The sequence below is a fragment of the Herpailurus yagouaroundi genome, unplaced genomic scaffold (genome assembly GCF_014898765.1).
Source record: "Herpailurus yagouaroundi ecotype Mexico unplaced genomic scaffold, PumYag 210, whole genome shotgun sequence".
Classification (NCBI taxonomy): Eukaryota; Metazoa; Chordata; class Mammalia; order Carnivora; family Felidae; genus Herpailurus; species Herpailurus yagouaroundi.
The window spans coordinates 14,669,249-14,690,041 of NW_024412441.1; the positions used below are offsets into that span (position 1 = coordinate 14,669,249).

Consider the following 20,793-nt stretch of genomic DNA (forward strand, 5'->3'; position numbering starts at 1 on the left):
TTTTGATCATTAAGGATAATTGAAGCAAAACTATAATTTGTCAGATATTATAATATAAATCTCTAAAGCTATATATGCAGTTTACCTAAAATATTTTGCACAGTAAAGATGATTGCAGTTAACATTAAATTTATTGGAAATTTCAGAGAAATCTCTAAGCTTATGTAACTTTTTATTATCTTTTTTCATTTGTTAACAGAACCTTTTAAAATTGCACCATATGTTTGTATAGAACTTCTAACTTTTAGTTTTCCCTTTTCAGAGTGTATTTGATCCTTATAACAATCTGGTTCGTTGGTAGAGCAGATTTGTAGCTGCCATTTTGCGAGTGAGAAAACTGATACAAAGGTCAAGAAGATTGCCTGGCAGTTAGGATATGTAGTACTGTGTAACCTTAAGTTAGGGAGATTGCTGGGAAAGCTATTTGAAGAGTCGGATGAATTTTTCTTTGAGAGGAACCAGTACTGTGTACTTTAGAAATTAGCTTTCTCATCCAACATAGTACTTTCATCAATTCATTGGAAGCCGCTTTGCCAAAAACCAGTTCCATGAAGGATTAACTTGCTTAATGACCAAATAATGCTAACCAAGGACTCATGAAGTGAAATGTCTGTCTCCATGTTACTCAGTAGGTAAATTGTGTAAGCTAATTATGTTATAGCCATACACGGAATTCTGTGCAGCCATCTTGAAAAGTTGAAGATGAGCTGAGATAGAGCTGAACTTGAGATACAAACATGTCTTACTGGGTTAAAAAGACAGCTTATAATTAGTATTTATAGTATGGTTTCATTAATGGCAAAAAATGTCTGTGTGTAAGAACATTTTTTGGAAAAATACAAATGATCTATTCCATAGCTCTGGTGTGAGATTTTAATTTTCTGTTGTATACTCTCCTGTGGATTTTGTAGGTGTTTTTTTAGTGAATGTCTATTTTCTTTGTAAACAAATAAATTTCATTAAAAATAAAAAGGAAGTAAATACCTAAAAGAAATCATAGATTTAAACAGTAGTGTGAAGAAATTAGATAGTTTTAATTTAAAATATGATGAAACTCTGAGATAGTTGCATAGAAAGAACAAAATCTTGAGGCCCCTGGGTGGCTCAGTTGTTAAGCATCTGACTCCTGATTTTGGCTCAGGTCACAGTCTCATGGTTCGTGGGATTGAGCCCTGCATCGGGGTCTGTGCTGATGGTGCGGATTGGGATTCTCTCTATCCCTCTTTCTCTGCCCCTCTCCCGCTCGGCTCTCTCTCTCTCAAATGTAAATAAGTAAACATTTAAAAACAAAACAAAGAAACCCAAAATTCTAAGAAGCAAATATATCTGAGTTTGAATTCCAGTTATATTACTTCTTACCCTTGTGACTATGAGCATGTTATTTCTTTCTCAGTTTCATTATTGTCTAAATGATAAGTAATACGTTTTTCACATATTTGAGAGAAGTAAATGATAGTCCATTTAATTGTGTAGCCTTCAGTGGTATCTTTTATTACAAAGTAGTGGGATTATTGTGCATATTTCCTTTTTAGAAATATCTTTTATAAATAGGGGGACAACTTCCTAATAAGGAAGTATTAGTTATGGTTTTAGCCTATTATCTTCATACTGAGTAGATGTTAAGGAGTGGTTTCCTTACAGTGATTTAAATGGTTTTTCTTGGTTCATCTATATTTTATTTTATTCAATTCTTCCTCAATTGAATAATTGGTAATATTATTTAACCTATACTATAATACTTTACTATGGTATAGTGATATGTTTCAGTTACATTCTAGAAGCTTCTCTGTATATAGATAATTGAAGAAACACTTCTATGGGAAGTAAAGACCCGAAACAAGAGCTAGCTAAATTATTTCTCTGGGAACCAAAGAACCATTCTCAGGGAATTGTTTTCTTTTTTTAAAACACATTTGAATGACTGGAGATGCTTACTCAAATCTTTCCTTCTTCATCCTCTTCTGTTTTGTTTATTCTCTATGCCCCTTCTTCTTTCACCGTCCACCTCTCTCATGTATTCATCCATTCAGGTTATATGCTAGATGCTGGGGATCCACCTGTAGCCTTATGCTACAGATAAATATGCTGTTTGTCCTTGGTGACAATATAGTTTAATGGAGAAGATCCTGACAAGTGGTTAAGGGTATGCTGAGGTCATAAAGGAGAACTGCAGTGTTTCATGAGTCTGTAACAGGGAACCCTAATGGAGTCTGGGTTGCATGCATATGTAGGTCAAAGACAGAAGGAGAGGAACAAAAAGCAACATGAAATGACAATTGACTTGTAGGCATGGGCCGGATCGATCATACCTAGCTTTCTAGACAGGGAAGGATTTTGTTCTTCTTTATCTTAAGGGTAATGGAAAGCCAATAAAAGGTTTAAACAGAGGATTATCATAATGATCAGTTTGCATTTTAAGATCACTCTGGCTCAGTATAGGGAATTATTTGGAAGGAAACCAGAGTAGATGTGGGGGCAAGAGATAAGGTTTAAGGAAGACTGTTGAGGCTTCCAGAAGGATCAGATAGGCAATGTTAAGGATTCCTGGTTTCTTCCTACTAGCAATGGGGAAACCTTGGTTTGGCCTTAAAGGGAATGACCCCCAGCAGATATCAGGTACATACCTCTAAAAAAACCTTTCTTTAGGGCCTTCCTGCCTCTAAGGACTGTCTTCCTATCTTATTGTCTCATGACCCAGGACTGTGTTCTCTCCTAACTTGCCAAGCTCCATAGCATGATGTGTAAGACGCTTAGTGATCTGAGCTCTGCCATGTTTTCTAGCCCCCTCTACCCCCACACCTGCTCCTGGCAGTTATGCTCTATCAGTACTAATCTACTTGTAGTCACTTAGACTCATCATGTGCTTTCATGCCTCTGTGCTTTTTCATATGCTATGGTTTCTTACTAGTATGCTTTTCTTTCTGGGTCTTGTTTGATAAAGCACAGTTAATTTTTTCAAAACCCATCTCAGATGCTTCTTCTGGGACATCTTTCTTGACATTGGGCTCTCCAAATTAATAATAACAGTAATAATAATATTAATTTTAATATTAATTATGTGTATCCAATTCATATCCTACTCCTCCCTACCCCTCATGCCCTCAGATAAAGGTGACAGTAGAGAGTTACAGAGATTTGTGTGGAAAGATGTATGTCCTGAAAGCACTTTCATTTAAATTAAAAAACAAAACTATATGCTACTCAGATAATAATCTTCTATGGAAGGTATTCAATTAGTTATTATGAAATCTTTGGTATACTATATAATTGATTCTTGAATGTTTATTCACTGAAGTTTAGTTAATTTCCTACCTGAGATAAGTAAGGGAGATGACAGTGTCCCTAAGGTATATTAATGGTTTATTTTATTATTATTTATAAAGTAAATATTTATTAGTGGTTTATATTTAAGAGTCATTGAAGGGCAAGGGCAGAGATACTCTAGATGGATGGAAACACAGAAGGAGTAAGGCTGAATCTGTCCTTTTTAGCTTATGCTTTTCTCTTATTGTTCTCTATCCAGTGTCCACTAACATTTGATTCTCTGACATTTGTATCCATCAGCATGTGTGCAGATACACTGCATGGTAGAGCACTACAGCCTGAGGAGTAGAGTGAGTTCTACTCAGGAATGGCAAGAGGCAAGAGTTAAAACAGAGTTTGTCCTTTGCTCAGTCTGCTCTCTCAGGAAGAGATAAAGAAATGGGGCAAAGAGGATACATGTTTGTCTTAGCTTTGATGCCATAACAAACTACCATAGACTAGGTGGCTTAAAGAACAGAAATTTATTTTCTCCCAGTTCCGGACACTGTAAAGTCAAGGTGCAGGCTGATTTGGTTTCTGGTGAGAACCCTCTTCTCGGCTTGTAGACTGCTGCCTTCTCACTGTGTCCTCACCTGACTGGGAGAGAGAGAGGGATGGAGAGAGGGCAGGCTCTCTGATATCTTTTCTTTCAAGGCACTAATGCCATCATGAGGGCCCTTACTCTCACTACTGTATTTAAACCTAATTATCTCCCAAAGGCCCTATCTCCAAATAACATCTCACTGGGGGTTAGAACTTCAATATATTAATTTTAGGGGACATAATTCAGTTCACAGCAGTGCATTAGTCATTTTCTGGTGACTTTTTTTTTTTTCTGGTGACTTTTTTATATCTTAATATTTTCACCATTATTAATAATGCTTCGGGAGACTCTTCCCAGAATAAGAAAGTTTTTTCCTCCTTTAAGTTTTATGTATGGATGTGGTTACCAGGTTTTTAAAAATAAGAACTCCAGATGTCATAGTAATAATTTCCAGACATCACAGTCTTTCCTCACAGATTATGTTACTTTGGCTTCGATAAAGTTTCCCCCTCTTCTGTTCCACTTCCTCTCCCCTCTTCAGGAGCCCTTTCATGGTCTTGTTATTGTTCCATCAGTTTTAGTGTAGGCTTTTCTTTTTTGCAGGTGGAGACCACGTGGCTTTGCAAGGCCGGAGTTAATGAAGATCTTACACAGTTCACTGGATGATTCTTTTAAACGCCTTATTTATCCTCTCCTCTGTAGAGAGTTCAGGTATGCATCTTATTTAATTTTATATACCATTTATTATTATGTATGGTAATACATACATTACTATTAAAGCATGAAGTAAATATTTGTTGATCCACTAACCAGTCCAAAGAACTGAGTCAGAATCACAAAGTAATTATAGTTAAGTCTCGATTTCAATCTGTAGAGGCAGATCACAAAATGTAACTCTTAGTTACAACATACTTTTCAAATCTTGACCACTTAATGTATACCCCTTCCAGTCTTACAATACCAGTTTTGCACTTCGACAGCCAAGACGGGCAAATGGTTTTATTGATGAGAGATTTAACTTGGGAATAATAAACCAAGAAGTTAATGAAGAATTTAGTTGGAAGCGGTTTTTGGAGATAAGAGAACCAAAGACACCATAAGGAAATCCATGGAGCACATGATGCATTTCTTACTATGAAGAGAGAAGGCTAATATATACGTTTTAAACTCCCAACTGGGAGTTATTTGGGTGACTATTATCAGCAATGATGAGTGAATATTAGAGGAGATGATTAAAGTGACCATCTAAGTGGACTAGCAGAAGGACTAAGAGTTACAAAGAACTGCGGAAGAGCTAAGGTGCAGATTGTGAGTTTTTGTCGGGGAGGAGACGGAAAGAAGTTGTGGGAGGCAAAACCCTCTTTCCTGCTTCTCTCTTGCCTTTGTAGTCAGTCTTCAAACCCGCCATTCCTTTCTATATTCCTTCCTATGTGCTTTAGACTTTTCTTCATTCTCTTTTATGGGTTTCAGCAAGGATTACTTGAGAGTAGATTTCTAGCCATCTCTTCAAGCTCACTAGAATTCATAGCAACCTTTATAATGTTTGGCTGTTTTTCTTTTACTGGACTTGGCCATTGACTTTGGAGGTGTTATGAGCAGGGTTTGAGGAGGGGCGCCTGAGTGGCTCAGTTGGTTAAGCGTCCGACTTCGGCTCAGGTCATGATCTCATGGTTTGTGAGTTCGAGCCCCGCATCGGGCTCTGGGCTGACAGCTCGGAGCCTGGAGCCCGCCTCAGATTCTGTGTCTCCCTCTGTCTGCTCCTCTGCTGCTTGCACTCTGTCTCTCACATTGTCTCAAAAATAAACAAACATTAAAGAGCGGGGTTTGAGGAGGTACTATTGAAAAAGACACACAGCTTTTTTAACCAGCTTCTTTTTATCAAAGTCATGCATTTTCTTGATTCATCCTTCATAGCTCAGTTGTCCCTTAATATTGTTTCGGTTTGAATCCTATTTCATTTCAAGTCTGTGTGAGGTACCATCTCTTGCTTTTGAGTGCTAGGGCATAAAATTTTAAAATAAGGGATTTTGTTTATAATGAAGGAAAAAAAGAAAATTACTTTATTCAAAATTTTATTTCCTTTTATATATTTTTTCTTTATCTTGTTTTTTCATATTGCATGAAATGTCCAGTAGTGCTTTTGACATTTTTGCATACATTTGATTTGAGTAGCTTCACTGCCTATGGAATGATTTCACTGAGATTTAATGTAAGCCATTTGGGTGTGGGTGTGTTAATGTATAACCCTTCTTTGACTTATATTAGCAGTGGGCAAGCAAGACCACTTTTCTTTTTTTCTAAAATGGCTGTGGTTAAAAAAAATATGTATCTTATTTTAGTCTGTAAGTTGGTTTGCAGACATTGTCTGCAGATGTGTCTCTTGATAGAAATACTTGTAATTACCTGAACAGCAATTGAGGGAGAAAACTCCCAATTGATTTTTCTTTAAAGAAAATTAACTTGATTCTCTAATTAAAAAGAAATTTGTCCTAATGTAGAAAAATTGAAAGAATTAGTAAAACATAAAGAAAAAAGCTCACAAAATTTCACTACCTAGAGATAATCATGAACATATACATTCAGTTCAGTTGACTATATATATATATATATATATATATATATATAAGGCAGTCTACTTTGGATTTCTTATTTCTGCAGATGTCAAGATGATTCATCCATGTGTCATTTTTCACACCTATCTCTTTCATCAATCCTACATTGTCAGTTACCAAGTGCTGTCTATTCTCCCATCCATCCTTTATCATACCTTGAATTTCGCCTCCTCTTATTCTCTGTGGTTACGGTTTTAGTTCAGGACATCATAATTAGTTGTCTGGATTACTCTTCTAGGGTCATAGATGATCTCTGTCTTTATTTTGCAATAACACATTTCACTTTGCCATCCTAAAACTCTCATCTGATTATTTCATGCTCTTCTACTTAAAATTCTTCAATGGCTCTTCTTTGTCTCTAGGATTAAATCCAGGCTCTTCAGAAGAACATGCCTAACCCTTTGTGGTTGGATTTTGTTTTGACTTATATCTTGGTATTTCTTTTTACCTTAGCATATGAAATTACTTGGTTTTCCATTGCCTGGAACATTTCCTCTATGTCTTCCATCCACTCTCTCTACCTTTGTTTTCTTATTACTCTTAGTTTTTTGTTTTTTTTTTTCTATTAGTATTCTTAATTCACCTGAGAAAGTTCTCCAGTTTAGGGGCACCTGGGTGGCTCAGGTGGTTCAGCATCTGACTCTTGATTTTGGCACAGGTCCTGATATCACAGTGGTGAGATTGAGCCCCACATTGGGCTCCTTGCTGGGCTTGGAGCCTGCCTAGGATTCTCTCTCTCTCAAGGGGTGCCTGGGTGGCTCAGTTGGTTAAGTGGCTGACTTTGGCTCAGGTTATGATCTCACTGTTGTGTGAGTTCAGGCCTCATGTCAGGCTCTGTGCTGACAGCTCAGAGCCTAGAGCCTGCTTCAGATTCTGTGTCTCCCTCTGTCTCTGCTCCTCCTCTGCTCATGCTCTGTCTCTCTCTCTCCTTCAAAAATAAATAAACATTGAAAAAAATTAAAAAAAAAACCTCCCTGTCTCTCCTGCCCTCCCCCACTCACACACACAAATGTGCATGTGCTCTTTCTCTCTCTAAAAAAAAAAAAAAGACTCAAGACAGAAAAGCAGAAATTAGTTAGCTGTGTCTTCAAATGTTTTTTTCATTTTTTAATGTTTATTCATTTTTGAGAGAGAGACAGACAGACAGACAGACACAGTGCACCAGTGGGGAAGGGGCAGAGACAAAGGGAGATACAGAATCCAGAGTGGGCTCCAGGCTCTGAGTTTTCAGTACAGAGCCTGACACAGCGCTTGAACCCACAAACCATGAGATCTTGACCTGAGCTGAAGTCGGACACTTAACCGACTAAGCCACCCAGGCAGCTGTGTGTGTCTTTGGATATGTAGATAACTGTACCTCAGCACTAATATGAAATGTACTTTGAGTGGCTTTTGTACTCTTTTCTTGTGGCCGTGGCATGAATTTCTTAACCTAGTCTAGTGGCGAAGACATGCTTGTTATGTCTTAATACAAAATTCATTAAGAATTTCAGGACATGATAATGTTCAGGGCTTTTGTTAAGATGAATGGTGTTGAAAACTTAGTTTCCAGTGGACTTTAAGTCCATCGTGGACATATATATTTTATTCTAGAAAAAGTTTTAAAATTAGACTCTTACTAACTTCTTTGGAGTAAGCTGGGAAGTTATGTACATGAGGCAAGATTCTGGACTGCTTACTGGTATCCTTGATCATGTCACATCTCTGTGAGAATGACAGGGTGGGGACTCAATGTGGGGAATGGAATTGAATGATTAGATACTCAGATTCGTACAGATAAAAGTGTAAAAGTTTAAGTGTTGATAGAAGAGATTACTTAGGATTTGATAATTTATCACTAATTTTGTGTTTGTGGGGCACCTGGGTGGCTCAGTCAGTTAAGCGTCCAACTTTGATTCAGATCATGATCTTGCAGTTTGTGAGTTCGAGCCCTGCTTTGGGCTTTGTGCTGACAGTTCAAACCCTGGAGACTGCTTCAAGTTCTGTTTCTCCTCTCTGTTTCTCCTTTGCTCACACTCTGTCTCTCTCTTTCTAAAAATAAAGAAATGTTACAAAAAAATTAAAACAAAAACTAATTTTGTGTTTGTATTTTTAATCAGCTGGTAAGCTTTAACTTGACATTCTATGTGATGTCCAAGTCTTTATATGCTCTATTTCTCTCACATACACAGATATTTATAGATATTGATTTTTGCATAGAGCAGATAGAGAAGGGATATAGGTATGACAAACTCCTCAGATTTGCTTCAGAATTATTTGTGGTTCCATGTATTACTGCAGTTAGCAAAAATCGACTCATAGTATAATTTTATATATGATGTTTTTTCCTTTATTTTTTATTTATTCTTTATTTTTTTTGAGAGAGAGTGGAGGAGCAGAGGAGGGACAGAGGGAGAAAGAGAGAATCTTAAGCAGGTTCCATGCTTAGCGCAGAGCCTGACATGGGGCTTGATCCCACGATCCTGACATCATGACCTGAACCTAAATCAAGAGTCTGTCACTTAACTGACTGAGCTACCCAGGTGCCCCTCCTTTATTTTGTTACAATAAGTATTCCTGTGAAGAATAAGTGGAATGAATTTTGTTCTTTTTCAGGAAGAGAGTTTCGGTGAATGAAAAACTAAATCCGTTCTTTTTCCTTTTATTTTTTGGTTTCTAAAGGGCCAAACTAACATCAGATGCAGAGAAGGAATCAGTAATGATGTTTGGACGGAACCTTCGTCAGCTCCTTTTAACAAGTCCTGTTCCAGGGCGCACCCTGATGGGGGTGGATCCTGGTTACAAACATGGTTGCAAATTGGCTATAATTTCTCCTACCAGTAAGCACATCTTTCAGCTTTTCAAATAAAAGTTGGTTGGCTGGTCATAACTTTTACATGGTATATGTTGTGAGGGTTTGGAAATTATGTTAATTTTTGAGGCTTAGAAAATGGTTGTCTCACATATATGGAAACTAGAAAATCAAACTTCATATTTGCCTTCTTTGGTGACCAAAAGTCTCAACACATTACTATCATTTATGACCTTTCCTATGTCACAGTGGAGATATTGAGGATTAACTAGGCTCAAGCTTTAATAACTATCCTCTAGCAACTTCTGTTTATTGTAGTGTATTTATATATGATGCATTTTAACTCTGTATATATTTTAATACCAGAAATTTTTGTTTTGCCCAGCATTTTTTCCCTTACTCTCTACTTTTTCTATTGCTCTTTATTTCTTACTGCATTTCTGTGTTATTATTTGAAATCATTTTCTTTCTGCCTGACACTCTAACTTGTTAAATTTAGTGTGGGGTCAGCTGGTGACAAATTGTGTCAGTTTTTGTCTAAAATGTTTCTGATTTGCCCTTGTTTTTTGAAAGATATTTTTGCTGGGTATAGAATTCAGGATTGGTGTTACTTTCAGTACTTTAAAGGTGTCATTTCATTTTTTGTTAGTGTTTTTTCCCACCTCTGGCTACTATACTTTTTGTTGAGAATGAAAAATCAACCAAAAATCTTATTATTGCTCCTTTGAAGGTAATGCTATTTTTTTTCCTCTGACTGCTAAGATTTTCTTTGTGGTTTTCAGAGATTTTCTTATGATGTGCTTAGTTGTGTGTGTGTGTGTGTGTGTGTGTGTGTGTGTGTGTGTGTGTTTGTTTTGTTTTTTGCCGGGTTTTTTGCATGAATTTGGCTTGGGGCTTGTAGAGCTTTTTCCATTTCTTTCTGGGATTCCAGCTACATGCATATTAGATCTTTCAACTTCTTCTGTTTTTCATTCTTCTATTTTCTATTGTTTGTCTTTATATTAATTATGTTTTATTGTATGTCTGATCTGCAATTAAAGCTATCTATTGAGTTCGTTATTTAAATTTCTATGTTTTTAAGTTTTGGCATTTTCATTTGGTGCTTACAAAAATTCATTTCAGTTCTATAGTGAACTTCTTCACTTTAAATTTTTTTAACTTTTATATTTTTCTTATACCTTATGGTTCTCTTATTTTATATTATTGTATGCTATTATAGATTACACGTAATATATATATAAAAGGATATTATTATATCCTGTTATATTTATTCTTGTGTTTCTTTTGGTTTTGTTTTTTCTTTCTAAAATAACTTTTTCTTTTATGCTAATTCACTTTTGAATTCTCTCATTTCTGGGGGTTTTTAATTCTGATTTATGTTATTCTTTTTTTTTATGATTTTTTTTGTAGATCATTCTTCTATATTAGGTTACCATTTTTCTCTGTTTTGTGGACACATCTTTCTGTGTCCTTTTTAATTTCCTGTTTTTAAAAAATAATCATTTTATATGGCATTTAATTGTGATCCTTTCCTGTTGGTCAGTTTTATATAAAATTCATTTTCTCCAACTTTTAGGATAGAACACCAGGAAAGGTTTTCTAACAGTATATCTCTAGAACTATCACTTATTTTTTTCCCAAAATTATTGTGGGGGAAAAGCTCCTCTGTATCTATATGAATAAAGAGATGGTCTTCTACTTTCTAGAGTCTGTTTTCCCAATGCTTTCCTCCCTTTTACTGGGACTTTCACTCCCTTTTCCTTTGCCCCTTTTATCCTTGCCTTGCTCAGTGTGGATATGATTCTCAACAGTTTGTCCTCAGTTGGGGTTTTTGTCTTGAAAAGCATATTCTTCTTGTTTGTTTCAAGAGTTCATAGAGAGCAGGGTTTTCCAATCCTGCCTGAACTCAATGGGCAACCTTTATACTGACCTATAAATTAACAGTGTGCAAAGGTCTTTTTCCCAGGGAAGTGCTTTTTGATATTTTTGGTCCATGAGATACTTCATTGCTTCTTTCTTCTTGCTCCCACAGAAATGCCCATACATGTTGGCCTTGATAGTTATGTTATTCCCAATTGATCATCCTTTGGTTTTCTGGAGATGCTTTGTTATAGATATAGTCATGGGTTTTTGATTTTGCAGTTCTACTTGGTCTGTTTTTTTTTATGGTGTACATGTTTACCGTAAATGGGAAGTATATTTTATTAGTGTTTTTTCCTGCATCTGTTGAGGTAACATATGTATTTGTGTTTGGACATGATATTATTTGTACTGCTTGTAAGATAACTTTTTAAAAATACCATATACACTCCCACACGTATATATGTATGTATATATTTTCAATCTGTTTTGGTAAGACATTTCCAAGAATTTATCCATTGCATCATTTAATCTGAATTAACATGAAGTTGATTATCATAGTCTCTGTATCTTTTTAATGTGTGCTGAAGCTCCAGTAATATCCTCTTCTCATTACTAATATGATTTATTTGTATCTAACTTTTTTTTAAGTTATTTGTGTCTTCTTTCTTTCTCTTGATAAGTATTGCGAAAAGTATGTGTTTTTCTCAAGTGATTTTTAACTTTTTTTTTTTTTTTTAAATTTTTTTTTTCAACATTTATTTATTTTTGGGACAGAGAGAGACAGAGCATGAACGGGGGAGGGGCAGAGAGAGAGGGAGACACAGAATCTGAAACAGGCTCCAGGCTCTGAGCTGTCAGCCCAGAGCCCGACGCGGGGCTCGAACTCACGGACCGCGAGATCGTGACCTGGCTGAAGTCGGACGCTTAACCGACTGCGCCACCCAGGCGCCCCAAGTGATTTTTAACTTTAAACTTCACCAATCCCCTCTATTATATATATTTTTTTCTGTTTCATTAATTTCTGTTTTTAACTTTATCATTGCTTTCCTTCTCCTTTCTTTGAGATTTTGTTGTTTTTTTCATAACATTCTAAATTGGTCACTTAGTTCATTATTTCTGTTCTTGAGGTTGTTACCATCAAATATATTTTTCACTGAAATATAGAGAAGCACACAGGTCATAAATATGCAGCTGAAAGAATTATACAAGATAAAGAAATTCACATATCTGTAACCCAAAAGAAGAAATAGAATAGTATCACAACATTGCCTGGCACATAGTTAATATTCAGTAAATGTTAGCTTGATATTAGGTGTTGTTAAAAACCATTTCTCTTTTAGGCATCATGATATTTAATCTAATGATTTTGTTAATAATAATAAATAGCAAAGTAGTGTCCTTGTAACTTTGGAGGTAAGAAAATTTTAGAGTACTTCGGGAGAATTCAGTTTAGTGAATATGAATGATTCATGCTGCATTTTAAAAGAAAGCAGTTCTCTTTTTTGGTTCAGATTGCTTAATCAGATCATCTGTGTGTTATGTTTTGTAATTTGTTACAAACTGGCTTCTTATTTTCATTTTTTCTAAGGTCAGATACTTCATACAGATGTGGTTTACTTGCATTGTGGACAAGGCTTCCGAGAGGCAGAGAAAATAAAGAGGCTTTTGCTGAATTTCAAGTATGAAAATAAGTAACATTTTGAGTACTTCACTGTCTCAGCCAATCAGAGATACCTTTGACGCTCCTAATTTGGAGGGAGGGATTAAGGGAAGTGCCTTGGTGAGAGAGAAGGAACCATGTAAAACAATGCTGGGGCAAATTGCTGGAGAACTCTACATTTGGAGACTCAGGAGGGACATTGCTCCCTTCCTCTGCCACCTTCACTAAACAAAGGTGGTAATATGAGCAAAAGTGACCATTGACTTCTTTTATTTGGGCTTTCTCTGTCTCCTTCTCTCTCTCTCCCTCACTTCCTGTGCATCTGTCCTTCCTGCCTTCTTTCCTTCTTTCCTCTTCCATTCTTTTTCATGGACTTGAGGATTTGAATGGATATGATAGTAGTTTGAAGCTTCAGAGATTACTTGACAATATATCACATAGTTCAGGCATGGCATCTTCATTATGGCGTAGAATGTACCAGAGTTTCTTATCCATGTCTAAATTTGGTTCCTTCTAGATGGGAAGTAAGCTGATTGTTCTTAATTGTGTCACAGTGAAATATTTGTCCTCTGCCTCCCATAGCAAATGCAGTGGCATTGCCCTTAATTCTACCTAAGTCTGTGTCTCCCTTGTGATACAATGGAGAGAGTAAGATCATCGTATGATAGTATTTGTGCATTCTGTACGTTTTCTTCTGATTGATTTAGAAGCAAGCCTTGAGCTCATTCCATTTCTCATCTTGTTTATCCCTTGAAGCTGCAGCACGGTGGTGATTGGAAATGGAACTGCCTGCCGGGAAACAGAAGCTTACTTTGCTGACCTGATAATGAAAAATTACTTTGCACCACTGGATGTTGTTTACTGGTAAGGATGTTAGGAATGTTTGTTTTCTTTGAGGGACAGGGGAACTTCTGTAGTTCCTTCTGTGATGAGTTCTCTCTTCTCTTTTTATGATATGCCTCTTTTTTGCCTGTAGACCATGTCTTGCTGTTCACAAGAGCTTTGCAGGACAATGTAAAGTGTCTGTCTCTCAGAGAAATTTGAGTTTCAGTATCCTGAAAACTATCACAGGAATAGAAATGTAGGATTTACCTGTTTTCATGGGGTTTTCCAGGCTGTACCTTGCATGAGGGCTCTAATTAACTACTAACTGGTACATAGGACTGTGGATAACTTAGCTTTTTTCTCCCAAAGTTCTGATGCCTATAAATTGTTGGTTTTCAGAACTGAGAGCCAAAGTAAGTATTATACATTCAGAGCACTTCTGATATTCCTTTCTTATTTGTGTCTTCATCACAGGCTTTCATTTCATATAGTTATCTAGTTAACTTCTGAATAGCTTTGGATTCGCATCACCCATTTTTCCAGTCCTGCCCCTACAACTATAATAGTTGTACTTTCGTTCACCATTGTTTTCTTACTTTCCCTTTGTACCTCAGGTAGCCATGCTTACCTTTTCCAAACTACAGTAGAATATTAAGTTCTTAAGAGTTTAATTCTACAAGAGAAGAGAATTACTATACCTGATATCTAGGGAAGAGTGCACGAGCACCATTTTCCACTGCTGTTTGAGAAATATCATAACTAACTATAAGTCACAACTGATGAGTATGTGACTGACAGGACCAACAAACAAAACCTAGCATGAGAAGAATTCTAGGATCCATGGAGATAGGCCAAAAGAGGGGGGCCTCGTATTTAGTATAGCGTTCCATGTGCCAAGAGTGTCATCAAGATGTCAGGAAAACAAATGCAGAGTAACCGAAGGGGATTAGGAAGTCAGGGACAAACTGTAGGTACCACAGGGCCATGGTTAAGGAAAGGACCAGATTGAAATGTCTACCTCAGCTTTTTTCCCTCTCCCTCTTCTTGTTCAGGGTAGTGTGGGGAATACTGGGGATCTTCCCTATCCTGGGAAGTGTGCATATACATCTACTCCTTTTGAGAACCTAATACAAGGACCTGATAGAGCTAATTCAGTTTATTTCAGGCAGCTTCTCTGATTTTTCTGTAACTTGTTCATGTTACTTTCATAAAAATATCTTGGGTACATTTTAAGTGCTTATAAATAGAACTTTCAGGGCACCTGGGTGGCTCAGTTGGTTAAGTGTCTGACTTCGGCTCAGATCACTATCTCACAGTTCGTGGGTTCGAGCCCCGTGTTGGGCTCTGTGCTGACAGCTCAGAGGCTGCAGCCTGCTTCAGATTCTGTCTCCCTCGTTCTCTTCCCCTCCCCCACTCATGCTGTTTGTCTCTGGCTCAAAAGTAAATAAACATAAAAAAAATTTTTTTTTAAATAAATAGAACTTTCAAATCATTGAAAATATTAAATAGTGAAGGTTTCTTGAATTTTTCTGGTTTTGCTTATGGAGTATCCATTGACTGAACTTTCAGCAATATCTTGCGTGGAAAAGATGAATTTTGGAGTCCGACAAATCTAGGTCCGTCTTTTTTGTCACCATTTACTGGTCAGGCAAGTTAGGAAGACTTCCTGTGCCTCTCTGAGCTTCACTTCACTTCATCTTTAAAATGGGGAGTAGTTTTGCTCTCAGTAACACTTTGAAGTTTTCTTCATAATTATCTTGTATATTAAATATTAAAACTTTCTTTTGTATTTATCTCCTTTTGTGTATCTATTAAGAATTATTTTACTACATTACTTTATCTCTATATAAAAGAATACCATTTTTATGTTAATTTTGTCCCTAGCCATAGCACAGAATTCTTTCATTGTTTATAATTAGTTTTTTCAGTTGATTCTCTTGGATTTCTAGGTAAATGGTCATATCATTTGCAAAAGATGATGAATTCCTTTTCAAGTTCTAAACCTTTTGATTTTCTGCTCTTGTTTAATGGTACTATGCAGTATCTTTGAAAAACTATTAAATATTAGTCATGATATTAGACCCTTTTTTTTCCTTCCTTTACTTTTATGAGAATGCTTCTAGCACCTCCCTCAAGTCTAATACTGACTTTTGTATATTTCTCAAAAATCACTTAAAGGAAATCTTTTTTTTTTCATGCATGTTGAAAAATACTGATTCCTTTTTTATTGTTTTAAAAATCAAGAAAGAACGTTTATGCTTCTTTAGAATTCTGCTGTAATTGTGTTTTTTCCTCTTTTGGTCTATCATTATGCTGAATTATAGTAGTAGATTTCTTACACTTGAACCATCTTTGCAGTTCTGATTTGAGCCCCACTTAATCATAGTGTATTTTTTATGTACTGTAAATCTGTTTGCTAATATTTTAGTAGGTGGTTTTGAAGTCCTTAAACAATGCAAATACCTAATCAGAATTTATAGTGAGTGCTTTAGGAAAATCAGCTGATTTCATTTTTTTGTCAGTTCACCTTGCCTCTACAGAAAACACTATTTTCTCATCTAACACTTTGAAGTTACATTACAGACTATATTGAAGTTGAAATTTCCATACTTTCTTTCGCAGTCATTTTTACTATCCCCTGTACAGATAATCTGATATGCATTAGTATAATCCTGTCAGTTATTCATTCTGAAAAATCTTTTCCTAACACATCCACCAGCATATTTTCTCTTATCTGTTCTTTCCAATACTTTTTCCTTGGCATATCTGTCATAGGTTAACATACTGTGTGACTTACCTCCTGACTCATAAACCCCATGTACTTTGACCCATCCATCCAACTTCCCTATCCCATTTCTGTCCCTACTCTTAAAATATCTTAGACTCTACTATTTATACATACTATGGGGGAAGTCTTTGAAAGCTCCAAATCCCAATTACTAAAGGAGGAAAAAAAACCCTGGAATTAAGTTGTAGAACTTAATTAGAACTATGCTAAGGCTTAGTTACTTAGACATGTTTAAAGTTGGAAGTGTATTGTAAACTACACATTAGATTTCTTTCTTCTTCTTTCATTCCAGTAGTGTGTCAGCCATTTCATAGAAAAGAAATATAATTTAAGGAATCGCAATTTTGTTGCTTGAGTTGTTGTATCTTCCAGAGTCTAACTGAAATGCAGAGAAAAGCTTGAACCTCGAAGGGTTAAACTCATTTGTTAAAAATGCCTAAGACTGAAGGTAATGAAAATCTTTTGCCTTAAAATTAAAAAACAAACATCATTTCTTTAAAGATTTTAATATTTATTATCGCACACTGGAAAACACAGATAAGTGATAGGTTTTTCTATTAGCAAAATTGTTATTTATATTTTAGAGCATATTTCTAGATTGTGTGTGTATGTAATAAAAAGGAACTCACACTGTACATGTTTTACATTTCTCCCACTTAATATATTCGCATGCCAATAAATGGACTTTACAAAATCATTTAAAATTACTACAGATAAACTCTTATATGAACTTCTATTTTATTTATTTATTTATTTTTATTTTTATTTTTTTAGCGTTTATTTGTTTTTGAGAAAGGGAGAGACAGAGCATGAACAGGGGAGGGTCAGAGAGAGGGAGACACAGAATCTGAAGCAGGCTCCAGGCTCTGAGCTGTCAGCACAGAGCCCGACGCGGGGCTTGAACTCACGGACCGCGAGATCATGACCTGAGCCAAAGTTGGCCGCTTAACTGACTGAGCCACCCAGATGCCCCTGAACTTATATTTTAGACATTCCTCATTGTGTGACAGCTGGCTTTTTCTAATCATCACCATTATCAGTAAAGCTATAATAAATGTTTTTGTGCTTAGATCTCTACACATCCTTTATTTCTTTACAATACATTCTAAGAAATGAAGTACAGGTTTAAAGATGTACCTGACCACTGCTCCTAAACTGAAATATGCTTAATTACCAAACTGAGTCTATTACTGAGATTATTTCCCTGCTATTTTTCCTTCTTCTCATTATGTTGGCCAATTTGGGATGTGATTACTTAAAAACATTTATGTCACAAGTCCATACAAAGGTCCAGATAAAATGGTAAGGAAAGAAAGGATTTCTTATTGTGAAATATATCCAAAGAATATAGAACCTCTGTATACAGTTTAAAGATGAGTAAAGTGAATGTCCTTGTTCCCAGCTTTTAGGCTCCTTATGTGTTTTTCCGTGGAGTGCCTCCACCCCATGTAATCACTGTCTTGGGTGGTATGAATTATTGCTTGAGAAAATTTTCAAATATTTGTAGGGCTTTTGAACTTCATTGCCATGCTGTCTTTTAGAGTGACTATGCTAACTGATACTCTTACCTAGGGTGTCTGTTCCCATTTTCCGGGGACCTTGGGTATTAGTACAGTGCATGCTTGCTCTGTCATTTTTGTTTTAATTACATAGTTGAAATCCCAGCATCACTGCTTATTAACTACTTGTGTGAGTTTGGACAAATTACCTAACCTTTCAGTTTCATCATCCATAAAAGGAGATGATAATAGTACCCATTTTACAGAATTGTTGTGATGGTTAAATAATAATAAATATAAATGTATATATAATATATATATAAACTGCTTAGAACAATATTTAGCATATACTTGTGTTATTAATGAAGTGAAATATATTTTTGTAGGTTCACTGGCCATTTCTGGATTTTTTTGTGTATGTGTGGATGGCATGTGTCCTTTGCTCATTTTTTTTTCTTTTGGAGGTTTTCATCTTGTTCATAATGTTTTGTACATGTTTTTATATATTAATTATTGATCGATTTGTCCTAATTTTTTGAGAGACAAAGTGAGACAGCATAAGTGGGGGAGGGGCAGGGAGAGAAGGGGGACACAGAATCTGAAACAGGCTCCAGACTCTGAGCTATCAGCACAGAGCTCGATGCGGGGCTCGAACTCATGGACTGCAAGATCGTGACCTGAGCTGAAGTTGGACACTTAACTGACTTAGCCACCCAGCCGCCCCTGATTTGTCCCAATTTTTACAAATTATACAAGTAGTTTTCTCCATTTTGTGTTTAAATTTAAGAATTTAAACCTTATTTCATATAGAATTCTAAATTTTGTTTTTTAAGATGTATCTGTCTTTTTTCTTAATGGCTTTTGAGTTTTTTATTATTCTTGAGTCTAGAATATTCAAAAGCTTATTAGTATTTGTAGAAAATATGAACCTCTCCTATATCTGGAGAATCCGTTCTGCTAGTCTTCTGGAGGTTTTCTGGGTTATTTAGGCAGGTGTAGGTGGAATCTAAGTGATCAGCAGGACGTCGTGAGCCCAGCGTCCTCCTATGCTGCCATCTTCCTAAACCTCTCCTATATCCAAGAATATCAAGGTTTTTTTTTTTTTTTTAAATGCAAGTTTTTGTTTCCCTAATTTTTCTTTAAGTCTTTTGACTTTTCTTTGTGAAGACATAAAACCTCATTATTTTCTCAGCTACTTATATGGTTGCTTTAAAGCTTTATTCTTTAAGAAAGAAACTAAAAATTAACCAGAGAACCTTAATCAGCTTAGTTAACAAAAACAAAGAGTTGAAGGCTGTAAATTAGCTTGAGAGTAGTTTTGAAAGAAGAATGGATGCTGATTTTTCCCTTTCTTTCTTAAGGCCTTTGTGACCAGCTGTAGTATTTTGTAAACAGAGCCATCTGATTTCTTTCTTTTCCTCCTGTCTTCTCCCTCCTACTTTCTTTCTCCTTCCTCATTTTTCTCCTCCTTCTCTTTCTCCTTTTATGTCTTTAATTCTCTTGTTTGGTTTCACCTTATTTTAGTCACTTCCTTTTGTTTGGCAATTGATTATTTTTGATCTTTGATGTATCTTTAGTTTTAAACCTGTTAGTAAAAACTTATCAGCCATAATTTCAGTATTTATTTCCAGGCATGGGTAGTATGGGATTTGTCCATAACCTGTTTAAAGTTAATTTTTATACATGGTATAAAGTTCTTTTTTTTTGCCTATGACTATGAACTATTCCAGTACCATTTGTGAAAGATTTTCCTTTCCCCATTGAACCGCTTTGGCATCCTTCTTGGAAATCAGCTCACCATACACCTGTGAATGTATTTCTGGAGTCTGTTGTTTAATTGATCTATATATCTTAACACTAACAAGTCATGAAATTAGATAGTGTAAGTCCTTCACTTTTGTTCTTTTTAAAAATTGTTTTGGCTATCGTAGGGCCTTTGTTCTTCTACATAAACTGTAGAATTAGCTTTTCATTTTCTACAAATGGTCCTGCTGGGGTTTTGATTGGGATTAAGTTGGCTCTACAATTTAATTGGTGGAGATTTGACATCCATTCATGTAATTTTTTATTTTATTTTAGTGTAGTTGACACATGATGTTACATTAGTTTCCGGTGTAGGATGTAGTGATTCAACAACTCTGTACATTATACTATGCTCACCACAAGTGTGGCTGCCATCTGTAGTAATTTTTATTGTCAGTTCTATTTTTCATTTCTAGAAGCTCTGTATTTTTTCAAACCTGCTTGATCATTCTTATAGTCTTTTGTCGTTCCTGAATATATTTTCAAATCTTTTACTTCCTTAATCATACTAACCATTGTTATTTTATAGTCTGTGATAATTCTAGTAATGACAATCCTTGAAAGTCTATTTCTGCTATCTGTTTTTACTGCTGGTTCTGCTGTTTTGTTTCCTTTTCTGTTCGGTTAATTTATATTGAAAACTTCTATTTTCATGGAACTTTATCTGTGGGAATTCATCGAGGCCTACATTGATGGGGAGATGTTTCAATGAGGATTTGTACTTACTTCTGTCAGGCTCCTGTAGACACCACTGGTTTGGAATCACTTAAATTCTCAGGTTGAGATTTTTTTTCTGGCTACCTAGGTATTGTGAATTTAGGCTGCACACTAGAGAGATGACTTGCTGTTCCATGTTCTCATCAGAGATTCCCCCTATGACAAGGGTTGAGATAGTCCATTTTTTAGCACAGTATCCAGGGGGTAGGGTTTAGTGACCTTATTTTTCTTTGACCCTTATACTGGGGGTTTACCCTTTAGGATCATATATATATATATATGTATATATATATATATATATATACACACACATATATATATGTTATGCCCAGAATTCGTGATCCCCAAAGACCACTAGGGAGCCGAGTCCGATGCAAAAGCAAAGAGC

At 35.8% G+C, this 20,793-nt stretch overlaps 1 protein-coding gene across 5 annotated transcripts in view; it reads left to right on the forward strand.

Annotated features, from left to right (window-relative positions):
• The window catches only part of SRBD1 (S1 RNA binding domain 1), a 221,423-nt gene that overhangs the window by 43,947 nt on the left and 156,683 nt on the right, over positions 1-20,793 (forward strand). For all 5 annotated transcript variants that reach the window (XR_005784228.1, XM_040453849.1, XM_040453850.1 and 2 more), the window contains exons 11-14: positions 4,451-4,558; positions 9,121-9,278; positions 12,702-12,792; positions 13,530-13,637. Coding sequence is in view for 4 of the 5 variants with exons in the window: in XM_040453849.1 (XP_040309783.1) it covers positions 4,451-4,558; positions 9,121-9,278; positions 12,702-12,792; positions 13,530-13,637 (465 nt within the window). In the remaining variant the exon portion in view is untranslated. The remainder of the gene's footprint in view (positions 1-4,450; positions 4,559-9,120; positions 9,279-12,701; positions 12,793-13,529; positions 13,638-20,793) is intronic.